Here is a 23,172-nt window from a genome sequence, read left to right as displayed (position 1 = left end):
GACTAATAACTGGATTTAGTCCTAATATATTTTGTTTGGCATAAGCTTTTTAGACTCTGGGTCACATGTATTTGATGAACCACAATGTTATCATTCTTTAAGATGCCACAAGGCTCTTTCCTCTTCAAAAAAGTACAGTGGTGCCTCGCTTAACGAGCGCGCCATATAATGATGAAATTGCATAGTGATCTCTTTTTTGAGATCGCTAATGCGATCGCTTACCGATGGCTCTATGGCCAAAACTCGCATTGCGACGCCGGGAAATCAGCTGTTCGGCGGCTCCAAAATGGCCGCCGGATGACCCAAAATGGCCACCGCAACCATTTTCGCGCCCTGCCCTCGCTTACTGAGGGCACGAAAATGGCGGCGCTATGAGGAAACTTCGCTTAACGGTGAGTATAGAAACCACTGGAACGCATTAAACTAAGTTTAATGCGTTCCAATGGCATTTTGCATCCCGTTTAGCGATGTTTCCTCATAGCGAGGGTTAATTCGGAATGGATTAACCTCGCTATGCAGGGCACCACTGTATTTCATTAGAAGATTCTGTGTCTTCTGTAGCGGATCTCTTGGAACAGGACAACACACCACTACAGCAATGGTGTGTGTGTGTGAAATGGCAGTGTTTAATTGCCGATTATTCTAAGGAGATCCACTGCCACCCAAACATACAGTATAAATACAATTCCTGAAAGAGGAGGAAGTATCAACATAGCCACCAGCAAAGTGGCCTTCCCAAGTCTAAGAATCCCAGTCTAGCAAGACAAGTAAGAAGTTAATTTTGTAATAATTAATTAATTCTATATCTTTGTGGCATTACAGTCAGTGGAAGAAATAGAATTTCAAAATGTAGTGACCATGTCATAATTAACCCACTATCATTTTGGGAGTTTGCAAACCCTCCTGTAAAATGAACAAGGAAGGATATAGCCTGGTTCTTCTGGCCTGATGCTGTATCCTTCTTCATCAAGCTCAGGTGAATTCTAACGCAGCAAAAAGAGTTAAGCAATTAGATTATTCGGGCGAAATAAAGTACAGTACCAACTTTTCCATTTCTTCTCCTACAAATACAGTATCTCATTAATATCAAATACTTGTCCGATAAACAACGGGCATATGGGCAGATGCAATCTTTTCTCAGTTGTGCAGCATTAGCTGGAATGAAGAGTCAGCCTAGGCACTTGTTTTCTCAGTCATACAGTTAAATCACTGTTGCACTGGTCTCTGCATAGCAGAGAATATACAACTTACAATTAAATTAATAAAGCAAAACCAAAAACAGAAATCGGCAGTATCTTTGCATCAAACTATCGCTATTATGGAGGGCAAAAAGAATATGTCTCTGTAAAGGCTACTGTTACATTTGCATGACTGTCCCAAGGTACATGTGTAATAAAAATTGTTTTGTCTGAATATTCCTGTCATTTTACAGGGAAGCAGACAGAAGGCAATTAACCTATACTCATAGTGGTTGGCTACTGTATAATAGATTGGGGTGGTTATTATATATTATTATGGTACAGTATCTCAAAACATTTTATAAAATATAATTGCCAGAAAGGAGATATGACACTTTTATTATAAGGCTTTCTTGGGCACATACCATAAAACAGAAAGTATAAGTGCCATAAGAAACAGTTTATTTAAACTTCTATCTTCTTTTTAGCTAAATTTAAGCTAAAACTCTTTCAACATACTTTTTAATTTCTTTTAATTAACTTAGTTTTCCATTTCAACAGCACAAACAGTCTGAAATGGATCTCTCCTCATTAACATAGTTTTAAAATGTTTTATAGTTTATTTCCATTTCTTTCAAGGTAGCTTTATATAATCTAATTAACATGAAGATAGAATATTTTATATATAATATATATATATTCTATAGTAGTAATGGTACAGACCTTCAAAGCTGGGGTGCTCAAACATGTAAATACTCTTGCTTATATATTAGTGAGCAGAATTAGAAGTGGTTTATGGACTGGAGCAAGGAGTGCCTAATCTCCCAATTTTAGTGGGTGTCTCCTTACACCCTACCTAGTCTATGGGTAGAATCAAGGCTGGCAAAAATCTGCTCAGTTTTTTTTTTGCCTGCCCATGGCCAGTCTCCTCTTTCAGAGGTATGATGCTGACTACCTTACATAGTTTGGGATCGGGGCATGGTCAGTAGTATAAGTGCTAAAATAATTACACTGCAAAGGATGCTGCTTCACTAATAAGTGTTTGGGTACATTGTGTCTTGTTTTGTTGCCTTGTTCTCCCTTGTGAATATCAGATACAAGGAGAGTGTTTTATACCACAAGTCAATGGCTTGCAATATCCAAGTATTTTTCTTAAAATTGTGAGTAAAAAGACAACTCTACTAGTTACTTCTTAAAACAAGGGATGCAGAATAGCTTTATACCTGTAACAGTAATGATTTACAGCTTTTTTTGTGGGGGCTAGAATTAAAACTGGAAGTGTCTCATTTTTAGCAGCGAATTTCAAAGCTCTGAGAAAATATTTCTTTCCTTTTTCAAACAGCCTGGAGTTGAGTGGAAGCACAAGCTCTCTTTCAAGCTCTCCACAATTGGCAGCAGCAGTTTCTTCTCTCATTTGTGTAGGGATGGGAAGATGACAGTGTTTCTAATCTTCTCTTAACAAGCTATATGTGGAGAAACTCTGGATCTTCCTTGAATCTTTCAAGAAGCACAGAGGATTTGGGAGAATGGTGGGGATTGCTTTGAAGTGGGCCTGAAGAACAAACAGCGGGAGTGATTCCTGCCAGTTTTTACCCAATGAGTGTTTCTTGACATGTCTCTGCACAAATGAAACAAGGTTCTGTTTTTCTCAGGCCCCTTGTGGGTCCTGGAGGGCTTGACAAGGAAAAAGACTATTGTTTGCACCATAATTTGGAAAAGGCTAGAAACAGTGGGAATCTCCCTCCCTCCCTCTGTTTCTTTACTTTCCTGCATTTCACCACAATCAAGAGAAGTCCTTGTCATCTCAGCATGCTGCAAGTCGGAGGATGTGTGGGTGGAAGCTGACAGCAATAACAATTAAGGGCTTGGCCAGTAAGCCAAACCATATGAAAATCACCCAGAACAAAAAAATGTGGGCCAAAAATTGAAGGACACGTGGCATAATTGACTCTACCTGCAAAATATTTGGTGCTGTTGCCTGCTTTGTTCCATCATTATGGGATGGGCTAGAAGTCTTTTAAAGATTAACCAAGAACTCTCCATAAACACAAAGAAATGAATTACAGAGATAAATAGTCAAGGATGCTCTAGGAGAGGCTTTTATTCTTACTTACATATCGTTCCCAGTCAATCTCTGAATAAAATCCATTTGGAGCACCATTTGTTCTCTTCTGTAATACACATTTAAAACAGGTGTTTTTTTAAATAAAGAGAAAAAAAAATCTCATTTGTTTTTCAGAACAAATGACAAACTCAGTTGGAAAGGAAAGGTAAAGGTAAAGGTTCCCCTTGACAATTTTTGTCCAGTCGTGTTCGACTCTAGGGGGCGGTGCTCATCCCCGTTTCCAAGCCATAGAGCCAGCATTTTGTCTGAAGACAATCTTCCGTGGTCACATGGCCAGTGCGACTTAGACACAGAACGCTGTTACCTTCCCACCGAGGTGGTCCCTATTGATCTACTTGCATTTGCATGCTTTCGAACCGCTAGGTTGGCGGGAGCTGGGATAAGCGACGGGAGCTCACTCCATCGCGTGCATTCGATCTTACGACTGCTTGGTCTTCTGACCCTGCAGCACAGGCTTCTGCGGTTTAGCCCACAGCACCACCACGTCCCATGGAAAGGAAAATGACCAGTAATTTATCTAAGGTCAGATAAGCTCTTCATTGACCAGTAACAAAACAAAAGGGAAAAACAGCCTCTCAGTTCCTTTTGGATTTTGCAAAGCTGCAACCTGGAAGAAGGAGTACTGGAAAAGACCACAATTTGCTCTGTTTTCACGGACAAATTGTTATGGCTTATAGCAAACATTAGCCATGTTTGGCTATATGATCTGGCTATAGCTCAGTGATAGAGCATGTGATCTTAATGCAGAAGATTCCAGGCTCACGCTCTGACATGTGTTAGATTTCCCTCTGAAACCCTGGAGAACATCAGCCATGAAGAGCAGAAAATTAGTTTAGCTGCACTACGATTTTGTCTTGGTATAAAGCAGCTTCAAATGTTCTAAACTGCAACTGCAGGATTGAAGAACATAAACACTTCTAATTAAAACTGAGGATTAAAAAAAATTAAAATAGAAGCTCCATGATATGCTTTATTTCCAAATCTTTCAAATGCAAACATGTGAGGTGATCCTAGTCATGTACTGTGCCATTCACAACACCTAACAGAGAGACTGATTGAAAAACCTTATTTGTGATAACAAAGTTATAACAAATTAGGCATATAACTATAAATACATATAAAATTTTCATTTAAAGAAGCTGTTATCTTCAAAGTCTTCAGAGTTTAAGAACTGTCCTGTGTAATATGTCTATCTGCGACATATTTTTGCATGCCATGTGTAGAATCAACTATACTTAAATTTACTTTAAATGCATAATGTGAATACAGGATGAATAAAGTGCTTTATGAATACAATTTTCAAGCCTAGTCTGGAACACAAGGCAAGGCAAATCCCCTTCCATTTCTAGTTACACTACTTGGGTCATCATCATCAAATCAGCAATGAATCAAATACAATCCTACATAATGGCTGCAGACTTTAAAAAGTAGAAGTTACTTTGATATCCACAATCAGAAAAATGTCAGACCCACAGAAATAATATACATGTCGCTGGACATTTTATTTGGAACATTAAGATCAAAAAAGGTACATTAAAATAAGTACTGTGTTAACAGTATCAGACACACATTTGTAAATGAGCAAAACAACAACATCTGTCAGGCTCAGAGATTTTCCAACCAACCCACTGGAACCTTTAAAACAATATTTACATCCTTACCGAAACTGTTTTTCCTCCTTCCTGTGCACATTCTGGTTTGCTATTGGAGGGTGGATCATGAGGATGAGGGCTGGGTGGCTGGAATGGATTTTGTTTTTTTTTTTTTTATAGAAAAAGGGTTAAAGTGTTGGGTGGGTTGATTTTGTTTAAAAAAGAAAAACATGAAACTTCATGGAGTAAGCAAGCTCAGAGTGCACTTTTCTAAGGCATTATTTGCCAGATTTAAACTTGCTATCAGCGAACTGTTTTGGAGCATATGACAAGGTTCTATTCAGCAGAAAATCACTCCTAGTTGAACAGTAGGTACAGATATCACTGATTTTAAAGGATTTTCTTTGTTCTAGAACTGAGAACAAGATTTTTATAAGTAATAAAAAAAGTCACCAAACTACATCCTCACACAAAGCCCATTTTTAAAAAAAATCTAATCTGCTAACCATAGTACCAGTTATCAGGAGTTTTGTGATGTAATTCAGCATCTCTTTGCAGCTGAATATGTACCTAAAAACTGTGGTTGAAAATCTTTTTATTTTGATTTTATACAAGAAAAAAGTTTAGCAGGTTTTATTTTTTACTTTGAATTGAGTCTTGAATAATTCCTAGCAACGCAATCCTTTTCTAAGAGTCAGATCTCTTTCTTTCTTGGAATCATATATAACCCTTTATGAGCTCTATGTAATAACAAGACTACTAACAGGACCAGTTTTGAAACATGCTTGAAAGGTGCATTCATCTTACCAGTCTAAATTTTAAACATCAGCAAAAAAGCAAAACGCCACACTAAACATCATATACTGAGCACAAATCCTTGCTTTTCAGACTCATGTTTGATAAAATAAACATATTTTCCTAGACTTAATTTTAGAAGGGATTCTGTATAGTTTAGATTCATCCCTTACAGTTTTTAAACAAAGTTAATTGTAATTTCTCTGCTTTACATTTAGAAGTGTGGAGAGAAGGGCATACCAACATATCACAGTGAACACTCCATAGCAGTGGTGATGAAAAAGCAAGGCCAGAATGGTCAAAAATCCTATGCTAATCACAGCTGATATCATCAAAATAAAGGAACAGAGTAGCACCCTTGATCACTTCTCAACTGGCCACAGCAGGCAGTTTTGAGCTCTACAGAGACAGCACCTTGCATATTGCAAGACAGAAGAAAATCAAGGCAGTTTAAGAGCATTACCTGCCTGTAGGTGGAAACTTAAAGATTACGGGCCAATCCAGATGTTATGTCAGAAATCCTTGATCAGATCTCCCCCTGTCATTGTGGTAATCGTTAAAAGCACTTCTTGGCAGAATTGATTTAATTGAGAGCTTCAGAGCTTTGTCAAGGCAGCTGATTGCCTTCCCCAGCCCAAACATAACTGGTTCCCACTTCAAAGCTCTTATTAACTATGGTTGGGGCAGAATACAAATACCTATCATGTAAACTTCCACTTTATTCTTTTTCTTCCAAAACACAGGATTAGATCTAATGGACTTAAATTACAGAAGAGTAGATTTTGGCTGAACAGCAACGAAAGGTTCTTAACATTAAAAGCAGGTTGACAACAGACGCTGTTAAATGTGGCTGTCCCCTTCCTGTACATCTTCAGTGTACAGACCAGAGCTTGAAAATGTCATTTTAAATGACTCTTAGTCATTGATTCATATTTCTAAGATGTAACTCTGGCTTTTCAAAATTGATATCATATTTCTAAGATGTAACTCTGGCTTTTCAAAGTCAGCTGAAATAGTTATCTTCAGTTATCTGGATACTTTTCCATCAGCAAACTTGGTTATGCAGCAAGGTGCAGTGTAAGCCAGTGGTTAAACCATGTAATATGTCTTGCCCACTATTTAGTGAGCACACAACCCCATATCTATAAAGATTTTTTTAAAGTAACATTAGACCATAAAAGGAGTGAAGACACACCTTGTTAAATTACAGTCATAAAGTAATGTACTTATACCTTAGTTGCAGAGGAAAAGAATGAATTACAAGCAATCAGTATTTGTAAATAGTTACTTTTAAGCTCTGGGGCAACCATTTATTGGCAATGTTCCAGCTCTGAATTTCTCAGTCAAGCATGAGGTTGGACCAGATGGCTTACAGACCCTATTCCAAATCCATTCTATCATTTGCTCCTTCCCCTTCCCCCATTTCATAGCTGATAGGAGCTCTAGAGGGAAAGCAATATAAATTGATGACATGGCATAACGAGGAAAACGTTACATTTGTAATTCCATGACTCTGGTTGAAATCCTCACTCATCGCTCTTCCTGCTTTTTTTTGGTGTGGAAAAGGGCATTGTGAGATCCAGTAATGGCTCTCCTACATTAAATATTTGCCCTTCTAAATTTCAACATCCAAGAATCTTAAATAGACACCTTTATCAAACTGTAAGATATACTTTCCAGGCTAATAGAACAGAAGCTACAAAGTAAACACACCTCCACAAATAAGAGGTCTGTGTTTTTTATTTAGTACTTCAATGCCAAATTGATTTGTACATTCAGGACGTTGCACAGGTAAGGGTATAAGATGTTTGCACAGGTACTATGCAATGTCTCCTTCCCCCTGTCAGGGCCTGTAATTCTGCCATATGGATGGAGCCTGGAAGGGAAGCAACATGCCTGATCAGAAAGATTGCAGTTTTTTGTTTTCTGTTTTCCTCTGCTGAACAGAGCCTTGACCAAATTGTCAATCAAAGCTCAGCATTCTAATTGCGATCTGCTTTAGAAAAAAAGGGAGTGGTTGAGTAAAATAAACTAAAAGCACTTTACAGAACACAATGGAGATGCAGGGATCTGTGAATGCAGTTTTCCCCCCTTCCACTCTAAAGCTGTGACCCTATGCACATCTACTTGAAAATCAAGGCCAGAATGGTCAAAATCCTATGCTAATCACAGCTAACATCAGCACAATAAAGCTGTAGTTAAGTAACACCCTTGATAGCTTCCCAGCTTTTTTTTTTTTAAAAAAAAAACAATCACTGTACATTTTATTGCAAGCAAATATGTTTAAAACTGAAGATTAAGGATCTTGGGTCAGAATTTTGAAAATAATGATTCACAAAAGTATATATGAGGGCCTTTCCAGAAGATAAACCATTCTCTTACCCCTTGCAATTTTGCTTTTAAAGCTGTATTTGTGCTGGCTCAATTCAAAACTAATGATGTGATATTTTAACCCCGTATATTGAATGAGAGATATGTGGAAGGAAATACAGTCTTGCTATAGAGACGACAAATGGTCAACTTAATTTTTTTAAAAAAAAAATTAAAAAAGAAAGAATCAATGTGAGATAGGCATCCCGAAAACAGAAAGGAAGTACCATGGTCTTTTAAGAAGCAAAGAAAAAGATTTTTGTCAGTAGGGAATTACTGTAGAAGTTTTAAAAAAAGAGTCTTCCTAGAATCTGCCATTGATTATAAGGGCTAGATAAAGTACTGGAGTTATATATATATATATATAGAGAGAGAGAGCATTCAGTTTTGAGTGGTAACAAAAATGTTTGTTTTTTAAAGAAATAACTCAAAGTTAGAAAACACTAAATGCAAGTGCTCTTTGATAATAATGCCATGGCACCCACACCATCCATCCAATAGAGCACCTGCAAAGTCTCAAGGATATACTAACCAGAGTTAAGAACCCAATTTCACCAGTGACATAAGACAACCGGGAAAATGTAACAATAAGGTGTTTTTTTATTTGTTTTTTGTGGGGTTTTTTTGGAAAGCAAGGTATCTTAATACCATTCAGTCCAAGGGCTGCTAATCTAGCGTGTACAAAATAGCAGTCTGGAAAGGCCCTTAGTCTTCGGTCCTTGTAATTTCAGAAAATAAATGACATTCTGTGTAACTTGTTGTGTCTCCATTCCACAGATGAAAACCTGGTGAAGAACACTTGTAACTTGCTTCAGCTGCCATCATGTGATAAATTTAAGGAAGGGTTTTAAAATCAGGATTCAATTTAAAACAAACTCATCATCTGATCCCAAAATTCTTTGTTGTAAACTTAAAATTCTAATTGCTGAAAAGATGGGTTTCTTCTAACATCCAACTCTAGCAGAGACTGAAAGCCTAAAACTGTAAAATAAAAGCAGCAGTAGCTCAAAAGCAACCCTCCTCCTATTTCTATTTTTTCATAGACTGTTATTTTCAAAGTATTTCCTGCTTTTTTTAAAACCAAATTTAAATACTCTCATATATAGGAAATGTTTAAAATTTTCACATTTTTATTATTTATTTTATATTTGTTCATTTTTGTTAGTATTATTTCGCATTTCTATTTGGGAAGTAATATTATTAAACAGATTTCTCTTTCATCAAGGCAGGAACAGATAGGAAAAGAAAATTATCCCAAATCAAAAGCTTAAACCATGGTTTTAACATAACACTGAACTTCAGAGAGTAGAAACTGATAATATTAATAGGTTCAATATATCAAAATAGAAATAGGGCAAAGGGATAAGAATTGCTTATGATATTCATGGCTTGGAGAAAGCATATTTCATTAGACGTATCTAATCTAAAATTAACACTAATATAATAAAGACACTTAAATACTTACAGTTCCATCTCTGTCTGGTGATCCTCTGTAACAAATCAAAACAGGAATTACCATAAGAGAACAACCAACCTAAACTTTACTTCTAAAATATTTTCCTTTTCTTGTCTGTATAAAGTAGAGGTTCAACAGAACTTTGGTAATTCAGGGCTCCAGTTGGGATTAACAGATGGATTTAGGCTTTAGTAACTCTGACACCCTTCACACCTGAATTATTTGGTGAGCCTTATTCATAAAAAGGAGCCACAGAACCATGCCAGTGAACTAGCCCCCTTTAAATCATGCTGCTGTCATCAGTTTTCCAAGCATTTCGGTAGGCTTTCCACATACAGTATTCCGGAACTTTGCACTACTGAAGGTCCAGAATACATGGAAATTCTGCAGTTATAGTCTTTTCCCCTACAAATGTCCATGCCTAATATATGTGCAGAAGACAGTGGAGTAGCTCAGGAGTAAATCTTCTTTCACTAAAACAAGGAACCCTTTTCACAGATATTCCTTAAAGCCTCAAGCCTCCCCACTTTAATTTCCATGTGTGAAGCTGGAATTATGGCACTCTCCATATATAAGGCTACATGTGAGTGTGAACAAAATTAAAGATGGATAACAACTTGCAAGTGAACTATATAAATGTATAACTGTAGTAACAGAACAGGGCTGACAAGGCAAGGTCCTTGAAGTTCTCCTTTAAGAGATGCATTAGAAAAAGTTGAATTCATGTAGTGAAAAGTTTCGGCCCTACTGTATTTTGTAAATCTCTATATTTTAAGATGTATACTGTGGCACTGCCAAAGGAGTAAGGAACAGGAAACTAGCACAAAGTGTATCTGCAGTTAAAGTCTCTACTAATTTATGTTTTTAACATTTTATTCTTCTGTCAGTGTATTCTGATTAAACACATCCACTCTTTGATACAGTAGGTTGTCTATAAAACTACATCACCATTAGTACTCCCAGTGTGCCCATAAAAAGAGGCAACTGAAATTATTAAAGATTACATTGGGCTTTGGGCTTCATATACTGCAGGAAACTAGTTGTTATCTCATTCATTTTCTCCAGAGGAAAATATTTTAAATTGTTTTTGTTGTCTGTGTGCCACAGTTGTGAGGTTATTTACATTAAAAGTGTTCCATTAAGCTTATCGTGTGTGTGGTCTTAGCATTCATTGTTTAAATAGGGATGATTTTTAGACAAATGTAACATTGATTGATAAAAAGAAAAATACACATTTCTGTGTATTAGTTGATCCTCCTCTCTTCTCTCTATATATTTTATTCTCTGTTCTGATTTGTTGTTTCAGATGGACAGTAGCACTAAACTCCAAAAAGACATTTATGGTGGATATATTTTCAGAGATAATTTACAATCATATCAGATTTATAAAAAATATTTTTAAAAACTAAGATTTTAATTTTCAAAATTGAATTAATAAGAATGAAATCTATTTATTCTCATTTCTTTCATTGAATCTTGGCTACTTTTCAGATGATGTTTAACTCTGAAAGGTTAAACATCACACATAATATGCTTGTGACTTATGTTGCTGGGAAGGTATGCATGAATATCCAATGTACTAACAGTCTGTTGCACATGTATATTGCATATTGATGCATGGCAAACACTTATTGCTGTATACATTAATATGTCATATAAATAGCAGCGTTCTTCACGGCTAGTTTCTAATCAGAAAAGTGCCAGGTTTAAACATGCATAGAAGTTATCCTCTCTAATTCCAGATAGCTGGAGGAAAACTGTTATCAGGAGTCAGGAAAAGGTACTCTGTCTTTGTTCCAAAGATCTGGGCTCGTCCACACTGTGGTACTGATGCCTATCATTCTAAGGTTGTTGGGCATGTCCACACTCTATTTATTTTATTTATTTATTTGTTTGATTTATATCCCCCCCATCTGGTATATTCTACCACTCTGGGCGGCTAGTATTGGTTCCCATAATACAAAGGTTGCTCTGGGTAATTCTTGTATTTTTTGGTTGAAGATTTGAATAGCAGAGATATGCTATTTGTTTCGTTTTGGGTTATTGTTTCTTTGGAGACTGTAAATCCCAGAATTCTCTGTTCCACCTACCAAACCCACACTTACAGGCATCTATGTTGCAGTCACCTGGAGAATGGCCAAATTAGAAGCCTTCGTGGTCCAGGTTAGGTCCAGCAAGCACTAGGGCAACTTCTTATTCTCTCAGAATGCTAGGCTGAAACTTGGCCTATCCTAGGCTGTGGAGACTTTCAGCACAGCTGTTTTCCAGATGAGCACAATGGAGGTATCTGTAGGTTTGGGTTTGACAGGTAGAGTTCCCAATCCAGGGATTTGGAGTTTTATTTTTAAAAAGGGGCACATGGTTATTGAATTGATCACTTCAGTATTGGCATCCACACGTAGAAATGTTGTTGGATGTACTGAGATATACTGGATTGTCCTGGTACTAACTTCTCCACACACATCTGTAATTGCTGCCTGAGTTTTCACTCCCAACACATACTGCTGTTCCCTTTTGTCTGTCTGTTTGCCTTCTCCCTGCCTACTGGACTCCCCCCTCCCTTCCCTCCTTGTTTTGACCTGCCCACTTTTCTGAAACCTTCATGTTTATATAGTTTTTAATCTTTTTTGTTTCACTTTTGTGCTACAGTGCAAAAGTGACATTTTATTTATTTATTTATTTATTTATTTATTTATTTATTTATTTATTTATTTATTTACTTACTTACTTACTTACTTACTTACTTACTTACTTACTTACTTACTTACTTACTTACTTACTTACTTACTTACTTACTTACTTACTTACTTACTTAAAATATTTTTTAGCCGCACCATTGCCAGTGGCTTCTGGGCCATTTATTAAAAATCAGAGCAAGAACACCTGATATTCTAAGAAAAGTAAAAAAGAGTGGCAATAAGCTATGTAGGGGTGGACGCTGATTGGCTAAATTAAGGCAGTAAGGAAATATCATCAAATGACGTCTGCTCCCTGCTTCCAAAGTGCATGGATGTGAGCAGATCTTGCATCGGGACAAATCAGAAAAAAACTATACCAGCATATGGAAATGTGTGTGTGTGTGTGTTGGGGGGGGGGGAACCATGGAAAACAAGCATTTTTGTCCTACATTGACTCTGTTGACACTAGTTTCAGCTTTATCTTGTGTGGACACCAGGATGCAAGAGTGGCATCATGGAAGTGAAGAAAATTGAATAAATGCTCAAAGTAGATGGGCCCTCTGTTATCTATTACATCACATATTCTAGAAGTGAGCCATATTACTGAAGGAGCGTTAGGCATTACATGCAGTTCCTTGATCAGTTTAAGTGGATCTCTCAAGTATAGCTGCAGCAGCTACCAGTCACCAGTTGCTAAGCAACCCAACATAAACTAGGTCTGCAATGGAGACATACACCTTCAAAGAGAGGCAATAAATGTTTGCCTTCTGCACTTTGGGCAAACCGGGTAGTTATTAGTTCCTAAAATGTTACTGGAAAGTAAAACTGGCTTTCACTATGTTAGGCTTCTTTCCTTTCCTTTCCTTCTTAAATCAGCAATGAACATGTGAAGGGATTTAACAAACAGCTACCTCACAATGTGTATTTATAGAAATGATGGTTTGAAAATCATATTTATTTTTGTTTTAAATCTCCCGAAACAAATAACAGCTCCTACTGACTGACAGCAAAGGACAGACATATGGTGAAGGATGAAGAAAAAAAGGAGCCATTTATTTTCTTGCCACCCATACCTTCATGTATTTTTTCTCCTTCACACAAGGGAGGAAAATACTTCAGATTTTTTTCAACTCATCCGGGATCTTGATGCATTGCATGTTACAAAACAGCTTAACATCAAAAGCTGTTCTCCAATCCCATTATGTTATACAGCTCAGCTGTGGAACAATGATCCTGACATAGAAGTATAGCTGAAAAGCCAGGACAATTCTCCACAGCCGCAAAAGTATCAGAATGCTTAATTTTTCCATGAGCTGGCCTCCTTGTATTGCCAAGTCTCTCAGTCAGATAGACTGCAGTTAAAACAAGATTTTATACCAGGCTTAATCCTATAATTAGTTAAAGCAGATTGTTTCAGACCTAGCTTCTCACAAAAGCACTGGGTGTCAAAGGAATGAGGTACAGTCTGAGATACTTTTTTTGAAAAAGCAGTGAGGAAGGGAGAAGTCTCCCTTATTGGACAAAAGGCAGCCTAAAATTAAGATGAATAAATATGTGACCTACAAAATCAACAAAGGCTATAATTTTGGCTTTATGATCTCAACCATTGTTATAATAAGTTGTCTCATTCATGTAAGGCTGAACTAGCATGCATTTAGAATATCTTTATTTTTGTATTTTATTTTTGCAAATTAGAACTATTAAAGCTTTGCCAATGTTCCATTGTGCAAGTCAAATACCACTGAACCTGTAATACCGATATAATCTTTCTATAATTTAGGATTTATCATACTTCCCTTTCTCTGTATATACTTACGTGGAATCTGAATCCTTTTCTTTCTTCCGTATTCCAAAGGCCTTCCTTGTACGTTTTTTCAGTCCTTTGGAGACAAAAGGAAAAGACGGATTGGGTAAATCAGGTGGCTCTAAATCTATCATAAACTGATTAATAGACTATAAGATTTTAAAATAAATAAAATTAAGATTACACTATTGTGAGTCGAACATGTTTGTCTTTGTAATTTGCTAGGGTATACAATTAGAACACAGAATGGTTTTATAAACATGAAAAATATTTCTAATACTTGCCACATAAATAGTTAATGCTACTTTCCACTGTCATGTTTAAGTACTTTTGCATGCATTTTGCACAAGCTTATTACTACAAGCGATAAATGGTAATTCACTTATAAATAAGTACAACCTAATGTCCTGTATATTGTCCCCCGGTTTATTTAACTTGTATGCAGAATACATGGACTGGAGGAATCCCAAACCAGAATTAAGATTACCGGAAGAAATATCAACAACCTTCGATATGCAGATGATACCACTCTGATGGCAGAAAGTGAGGAGGAATTAAAGAACCTTGTAATGAGGGTGAAAGAGGAGAGTGCAAAAAATGGTCTGAAACTCAACATCAAAAAACTGAAGATCATAGCCACTGGTCCCATCACCTTCTGGCAAATAGAAGGGGAAGATATGGTGGCAGTGACAGATTTTACTTTCTTGGGCTCCATGATCACTGCAGATGGTGACAGCAGACACGAAATTAAAAGACGCCTGCTTCTTGGGAGGAAAGCAATGACAAACCTCAATAGCATATTTAAAAGGAGAGGCATCACCTTGCTGACAAAGGTCTGCATAGTCAAAGCTATGGTTTTTCCTGTAGCGATGTATGGAAGTGAGAGCTGGACCATAAAGAAGGCTGACTGCCGAAGAATGGATGCTTTTGAATTGTGGTGCTGGAGGAGATTCTTGAGAGTCCCCTGGATTGCAAGGAGAACAAACCTATCCATTCCAAAGGAAATCAACCCCGAGTGCTCACTGGAAGGACAGATCCTGAAGCTGAGGCTCCAATACTTTGACCATCTCATGAGAAGAGAAGACTCCTTGGAAAAGACCTTGATGTTGGGAAAGTGTGAAGGCAAGAGGAGAAGGGGACAACGAGAAGGGGACGACAGAGGATGAGATGGTTGGACAGTGTCATTGAAGCAACCAACATGAATTTGACACAACTCCGAGAGGCAGTGGAAGATAGGAGGGTCTGGTGTGCTCTGGTCCATGGGGTCACGAAGAGTCGGACACGAATAAATGACTAAACAACAACAAATGTCCTGTAAAATATGCTAGGACCACACTGCAAACATAAAGTACTTCAGCGCAGAAAGTGTTTCAAGGAATGCCAAATGCGCTTTCTTGGAGCTCTTGAAAGAACAGTGATCTATACATTGAAAGCATCATCACTATGTTTTCATTTATGTAGCAGTCTACTCCAGTGCCACCTGCGGTCGTCCCCGGAGTCTCACACAAATATAAGCCTGCCGAGCATAGCTGTCCAAATGAAGGAGGCCAGTCACAGGATAGAGTAGTTAAAGTAGGTTCATGCAGCATCTATTACAACTGTTTTTCTATGCATTCACATAAAGAACTTTCCTGTTATATTAATAAAAGAACAATCTCTTTACTCTCTTAAGACCAGCTTGAAGTGCTTGTCCATTTCATAAGCATTTAGCAAGAAAATTCTACTCGAGCAATGGGGTGAAGGGAACTTGCAAACATAAAACTGCTTACTCTACAGTTTTCCAGATCTGCTTATTTGCTACTTTCTCACTGCCAGGCTCTGAGGACTTCTCAGATGCATGTTTTTAAAAAACGGTTTTTCCAAAGAAACTGCTAGTACTGCATGAAAGAAATCTCCTTTATGGCAACACAGATGATTTCCTTTACCAACCCACCAACGATTCTGAGTGGTCATACTGACCAGATAGGTGGGGTATAAATAAATAAATAAATAAATAAATAAATAAATAAATAAATAAATAAATAAATAAATTCTCAAAGCAACTCAGAGCCCAGCTGTTAAAAGATAGCTAACTAAGTGGAGATCAGCACGTTTCTTGCTGTTCTCTAGGAATGTGAATAGCAAAAATATCTGTACTTATTTTTGTTATTTTCCCTGTGGGTGCCTCTTTCATTTTCATGTTTTTCACATGCCATTCCTTTCATTCCACATGAAAGGGAAAGCCTCTTTTGAGTTTCATATCAGGTTTCCCCATACATATTTCCTCGTGCTAATCTGAATTTAGCCCTACAGAGCCCTTCAAATTATTCCAAAACATCAGAAACAGAGAAGTAAGGCAACAGAGAATCAATCTATTCCAACAGTTGGCAACAGTATACAAGAAATAAAAACTACCATCAGGTCTATGCAAAAATACTTAACACACCAACCAACCAAGAAAAACAAGCAAAGAGAGGGGATAAATTCAAAGCCCACCTCCACAAACAAAATTGACTACAACATAGATTTCCTCCCCTCCCAAAAGTTGATTCCTTCTCGTCTCTTTTCTTCTCTAAGTCCAGCTGACAGCAGGAGATAAACAACACAATTCAAAATGGAAGGTACCAGGGTAGAGCTCAGCAGCAGAAGTAACAACACATCCCCCCATAAGGATGAACTATAAAGCAAAAAAAGGATTCCCCTCACTCTGTTTCAAATAATCCAGACCCTTTTACAGATTGAAAAATTCTGCTCCCCTCCTGGACATTCTGACTGGCTGTTGATGGCAGACCTGTCATCCCATTGGATGAAAAATATCCTGGGTGATTTGATAAAGTTTGGTTAAACGAAAAAGTGAAAGAAAATAGCAAAAAATTGTTCATGATCCCTCTTTCATTAATTCAAAGATTTTGTGTTTTAGAGGCACCATTTTGGACACATGGAAATGAAAGAAAAAGACTTTTCCGTGTATATATATGTGTGTGTGTGTGTGATTACAAAAATCCCATCTCTACTGTTCTCCATAGAGTCCTACCACTTCTATCAGTTGGGTGAGAAAGAAAAAGCAGCAAGTGTCCAAACAACGGAAGGTGGGGTGGGGGAGGAGATGGGATAGCAGTAAGGAAGTGACAGAGGGGAGGAAGGGGAAGCAGAGAGGGACCAGTGGAAGCAAATGTGAGGAAGAGGTGATGGGCCAGAGGGAAGCAGACTGGAGGCAGTAGTCCCAAGAGATGGAGCAGTGTTTAATTTCCTAATTCAGGGAAAGAAGAGATAGGGGACCACTCCTTTCATCATTCTTTTCCTACACATTTTTTAGTTGCTATCAACAATTCCGTCTTGTTCTACAGCACCTCTGCTCTCCACCAATTTAGGTCTATGGCCTAAATCCAATAGCTAATTGCAATTAGAGAGTAAGATTATTGGATCAATGAGATTTACAGACACGCTGATTTACCATTCAGGAAATGATTCAGTAGTTTGCCATGGCTGGGACTAGCAATTTAGGCTTATATACGTATATTTATTATGGTATTCCTGTGCTGAGAATCTCTCATGTCATGCGTCCTCAATTCCAGAGGAAAAAAAATACCAAAAATACCTTAAGCATTGTATTTATTATATAAATCAGATATGAATGGGTTCCATTGTACCTTTCTCAGTTCAGAATTCTGTTGCCACAGCAATACCTGCTCATTTAAACTCCAGGAGCCAAGCTAATAATTACCTTGCTAGAAAAACACACCCACATTTCCTGCTAGTATCTTGAAAATGTTCATGTGACCCTGATAGCTTGCTGGGGGAAAGAGTGTCATCAGCATAATTCATACCAGAGCCAAGTAATCATCTGATCATAAGCACTGTGAATACAGAGAGCGCTTAGTCAGACAAGACTATTGCAGAAAGTACATATAAAATGCACACCTTGAACGGTCCTTCCTAACTCTTGGTTGCTTCGCTTTTTACAATATACAATTCCAGGTTTGCCAGAGAACAAACTTTTGGCAAGTAGAAAATGCCAATTATCGCTTCATGAGGCCTGACAGAAGTGCCTGGAACCACATGTTTGTTGCACTCACACTGTCTATTTTATGTGGCAAACCAAAAATATACAGTACGTACATCTGAAAATGTAGTGTCTGAGGAGGCTTCACTTCCCATGCAAATGATTTTTGCAGTAATTTGGGCTCAGCATGCAATGCAATCACCTGCCACATTCCTCCCCCAAGCCTAATGTACATTATCAGGTTCTCATATGTCTTTACTAATTGCACTTAAATGGTGCCTTTAACCTTGGAGCAGGGAGGGGGGGCAGTGGTTTTAGACGGAAAAGGCAGCCAAGTAGAAACAAGCTGATTTTGGTCCTGATCCAAGGTTTCAACTCAAAAACCAGGTTGTCACCCACTGTATTGAGCCTCATCTGTATTTTTATTTATTTATGTACTTATTTAAAATATCTTTACCCTACCTTTTTCCTTTACAAGGACATGATTAAAATACAATATTTAAAGCTAAAAATAGTAAGTATACAAATACTAAAAACAATCAAACGAATACCACACTAAAAATGGTAAACAAAAGCAACACCAAAAACATATTCAAAGCAGTAAGGCACAACAGTCCATTTAAAAAAACCCACTAAGGCAGGCAGTCACAGAGGGAAAGCCTGCCTGAAGAGGAAAATCTTTGCTTGCTTGCGGAAGGATAACAAAGACGGGGGCAGCCTGGCCTCCTGCGGGAGCAGCGATAGAGAAGGCCCTCTCCTGTATCCCCACCAAACACAACTGTGAAGGCTGTGGGACTGAAAGAAAGGCCTTTCCTAATATTAACACAGAGCAGGCTCATCATGTGAGATGTGGCCCTTGAGATAGCTTGGACCTAAGCCATTTAGGGTTTTATAGGTCAGAACCAGCACTTTGAAATGTGCCCCAAAATATACATAGGTAAAGGTAAAGGTTCCCCTTGACAATTTTTATCCAGTCGTATTCAACTCTAGGGGGTGGTGCTCATCCCCGTTTCCAAGCCATAGAGCCAGCGTTTGTCTGAAGACAATCTTCCGTGGTCACATGGCCAGTGCGACTTAGACACGGAAAGCTGTTACCATCCCACCGAGGTGGTCCCTATTTATCTACTCGCATTTCCATGCTTTCAAACCGCTAGGTTGGCGGGAGCTGGGACAAGTGACGGGCGCTCACTCCGTCGTGTGGATTCGATCTTACGACTGCTTGGTCTTCTGACCCTGCAGCACAGGCTTCTGCGGTTTAGCCCGCAGCGTCACCACGTCCCTTATACATACTTTACTATAAATAAATGAATTAAAATGCATACAAATTACAATGCAATGCTGACAATTTTTGAATTCAAACCTTATACCATCCTAGAATGTGCTGTAGTGTTGAACTAGAATGAGGAAAAGTTAGGTTCAAATCAGACAGACTGATGATGGGTTGGCCAGTGTGGTGCAGGATAAAGCAATGGACTAGGATTCAGGGGAGGTGGGTTCAAATCCCCACTCAGTTATGGAAACTCACTGCGGAGGAGGCTCTGGTAAAACAATTGCTCAAACATCTCACATACTTTGGAAACCTTATTTGGATCACTGTAAATCAGAACTAACTTGATGGTACATTTCTCTCTCTCTCTCTCTCTCTCTCTCTCTCATAAAACTGTATATTGAAAGACAAGAGAAATTCTCAAAATGGCTATATAAGGCCAGACTGTTGTAAAACTGATCTGAAATTCCTGTATTCCCCAGCCCCAATTTCCTCATTCAGTCTCCCTTGTTTTAGTATTAGGAACAGGTTCTTCACAAAGATATCTTCCTTAAGCTCCCACACTGGGCTCAGAAGCGAATAGAACCCAGTGCTAGTTCTTCATAATCAGTAAAGTCTGGTTCAGTCTGGGTGTTCCAGTGTTGGCAATGGCATTCACAGTAGTTCTTAAAAACTCTTTCTGTTGTTTATTATCTCTGGATTTTAAGATAACGGTTTTATAATTCTGCCAGTTTTATCTGTTTGCTACTCTGAGTTCCCTCTAGGAAATAAACAGAACACAAGCTTTTACAATAAGCAAATCTGTACAGTTTGTCTTAAAGAACTAAGCACACTTTTTAAAAACTTTAAATGAATAAAAACAGGCAACTAAAATGATACTAATTATTTTGATTTGGTTTTGGTTTAATAGCAGAAACAATCAACATTTGTTTCTCATGATTCATGAAACTATGAAGGTTTGTACCCAGTCCTAAGAAATGATTTTTGGGCCCTGAATTTGAGAGAACAGGTTAGTCATTGTTGAACTTTGACAGATCCTTGTTTATCTGTCTGAGACAATGTAATTATATCCTTGTGCATAAGATCAATTGCCTTTGTAGTTTCTCAGGTAGGAAAGAGAGTCCATGGTGGTTCAATTGATAATGTATTTGTTCTCAATGCAGGAGTGTCGGATTTTGTCTCTGCATGACTTTGGGGAAGCTAGTGTCTCCTAGACAGCTTGCTGTATTGACTTATAGAGTCACTAATAAGAGCTGTGAAATACGTAGCACATTGAAAATAATATATTAAATCTTCGTCTATACACCATGGTGAGATCAGAAAACTAGATGGAATAGAGTTAAAATGGCAATATTATAAAATCATTCTCAAGTAATGAATATTATAATTACATTGGAATACTAGAAGCAGATAACATCCTGCACACAAAAGTTAAAGAACTGACTGAAAGTGATTATATCAAAAGACTGCAGAAAATCTTAAAATCAAAATTGAATGGTGGAAATACAATGAAAGCCATAAACACATGGGTTGTTCCCGTAATTAGCTACCCAGCTAGAATAACAGATTGGACTCAAAATGAATTAGAAGAATTGGATTGAAAAACACAGAAACTAATGAACATACATCACACACTATATCCAAAAAGTGATGTGGACATATTATATTTACCATGAAAAATTGGAGGCTGTGGATTATGGCAAGTACAGCAGGTAGTAGAGGAAGAAAAATGAAGTCTAAATCATTATATCAGTACAAGCAGAAAAAAATTAAGGCAGTGAAAATGGAGAATATTTTGAAAACAACAGGAACAAAGACTCAGTATAAGAAACAACAATTTGAAAAGAAACAGCTAGAAAAATAAGCCACTACATGGACAACACCTGAAAAATATTGATGGAAAGCATGATCATAATTCAACATGGGCATGGTTAAAACTGGGAACCCTTAAGAAAGAAACCGAAGGTTCTAATAGCAAATGTCAACTCTTCCAAGAAAAAGATGAAACTGTGTCACACCTCATCTGTAAATATCCAAAGATTTCACAAACTGATTACAAAGTTAGACATAAGAGTGGCAAAGTTAGTGCACTGGTCACTTGCCAGCATCCAAAATCCCATGGGAACATCAGGTAGAGAAGGTGACAGAAAATGAGGAAGTCAAGATCTTGTGGGATTTCTGGATCCAAACTGATAGACATCTTGAACATAACACGCCAGACATAGTAGTAATAGAATGGTTAAAATTTGTATCTGTTATATAATACCAGTCAATGTTTTTTTTTTTTTAATTTTGACTGTGTCTGGTCATCATCACCTTTGAACTGCAGAGCTGGAAGGGACCTTATGGATCATCAAGTGCAGCCCCTCTCAAGGAGGCACAGTGGGGAATTGAACTCCCAACCTCTGGCTCTGCAGTCAGAGACCTAAATCACTGAGCTATCCAACAGTTCTTAGAGCAATTATATCCATAAAGAAAAGGCACTGAAATTCATGTCTAGCAAATAGAAAGTGGCATTTATTTGTATTTACAATATTTCTTTATTCCAGCTTTCTCCTTAAAAAGGACCCAAGGCAGTTTACATAATTAAAAGACAATATCTAAAGCTAAAATACTTATACAAATCCAAAAAAGGATCAAACAAATACCATACTAAAAACCAGTAAACGAAAGCAACACCAAAAACGCATCCAAAGCAGTAAGGAACAATCCATTTAAAAATCTCAGTCAGGCAATGTTGAGGAACTGGGGACTTTGAAATACAGATTCCAGTTACTGGATACTTTGATGCTTCTGTTGTGAGTGCCTGGGAAGCTGACTGGACAGGCAGAGATCAGCATTTAAGAGGTAAATTCATACCTTCAACTTACCTCCTGTTAGTGAACACTTCAAAGAAGAGACTGAGGGAGGAATTAACACTTATCTTTTATCAGGATGCATATCAAAGCAGCTCCCAAAAAGAATCTAGCACTTAACCCTTGACTGGAAAGAAGCCATCTACTTCGACACCTGAGAATTATGCAGATTTTGTTGGTGGAAAGGGAACAGGTGAGGAAGATGCCTTTTTGGGCTGATGGAACATGAAAGGGGCTTAAAGATGTTGTTGGCAACAGGTGTGTAACGGCCTATTTACTTGTATAAAAGGGAATTTGAAAAACTAGTTGGTCAATTTAGCATATCTCTGAGGAGAAAATGCTTTGCTCACCTGCTGTTCCATAATGCCTGAAAAGGGCTTAGCCAGCCTCTAAAAAGGAGACTGGGTTTGTTTGTTTGTTGTCCTGCACTTTGTGCATGTCTCAGGGCTACATTATATGTCGGCTAAAGTGTGAGTACTAGATAATTTAGCTGTTACAGTTTTCTGATGTGTCTCTCTGGAATGCTTTTAAGTCTGTCTTCTCTCTCTCTCTAATTGATATGGTTCCAGCCACCTTTCACAGCCTTCACTACATCTAACTCTTCCCTGGGCTCTCCCACCCCAGGATGAGCAAGTGTAGTGTGGCTGAGTGGTTATTGAGAGGGAGTCCAGACTGAGGAATTGTGACAGACATGTAACGACAAATTACGGTTACTTTTGAGAATTAAAAACTGAAGGTAAACTGAAGGTTCAACAACAAGCATGCATCAGTTGCCTTTCTGATTATTAAAATAATTTTTAAAATAATTATGTGCAAAATAATTCCATCATTAGCATGTATACAGAATCATACTATGTACACACATACAGTATATCACAGAAGTGAGTACACCCCCTCACATTTCATAAATATTTTAGTATATCTTTTCATGTGACAACACTGAAGAAATGACACTTGGCTACAATCTAAAGCAGTGGGTATAGAGCTTGTAGAACAGCTTAAATGTGCTGTCTCCTCAAAATAACTCAGCACACAGCCATTAATATCTAAACTGCTGGCAACAAAAGTGA

General features: G+C 37.7%; 1 protein-coding gene across 8 annotated transcripts in view; it reads right to left on the bottom strand.

Moving 5' to 3' along the window:
- Nucleotides 1-23,172, bottom strand: part of SGIP1 (SH3GL interacting endocytic adaptor 1) — a 167,510-nt gene that overhangs the window by 106,494 nt on the left and 37,844 nt on the right. For 5 of the 8 annotated variants that reach the window (XM_078392964.1, XM_072997770.2, XM_072997775.2 and 2 more), the window contains exons 2-5: nucleotides 14,011-14,074; nucleotides 9,526-9,550; nucleotides 3,293-3,349; nucleotides 929-983 (exon numbers count right to left, since the gene is read on the bottom strand). In XM_078392964.1, the coding sequence (XP_078249090.1) occupies nucleotides 929-983; nucleotides 3,293-3,349; nucleotides 9,526-9,550; nucleotides 14,011-14,074 (201 nt within the window). Of the gene's footprint in view, nucleotides 1-928; nucleotides 984-3,292; nucleotides 3,350-4,964; nucleotides 5,043-9,525; nucleotides 9,551-14,010; nucleotides 14,075-23,172 lie in introns of all 8 variants that reach the window. The other 3 variants (XM_072997769.2, XM_072997771.2, XM_072997772.2) reach the window with 1 other exon arrangement.

The sequence above is a fragment of the Pogona vitticeps genome, chromosome 4 (assembly GCF_051106095.1).
Source record: "Pogona vitticeps strain Pit_001003342236 chromosome 4, PviZW2.1, whole genome shotgun sequence".
Lineage (NCBI taxonomy): Eukaryota > Metazoa > Chordata > Lepidosauria > Squamata > Agamidae > Pogona > Pogona vitticeps.
The sequence above is the reverse complement of the archived record's forward strand: the minus strand, read 5'-3'. Positions and strand labels throughout refer to the sequence as shown.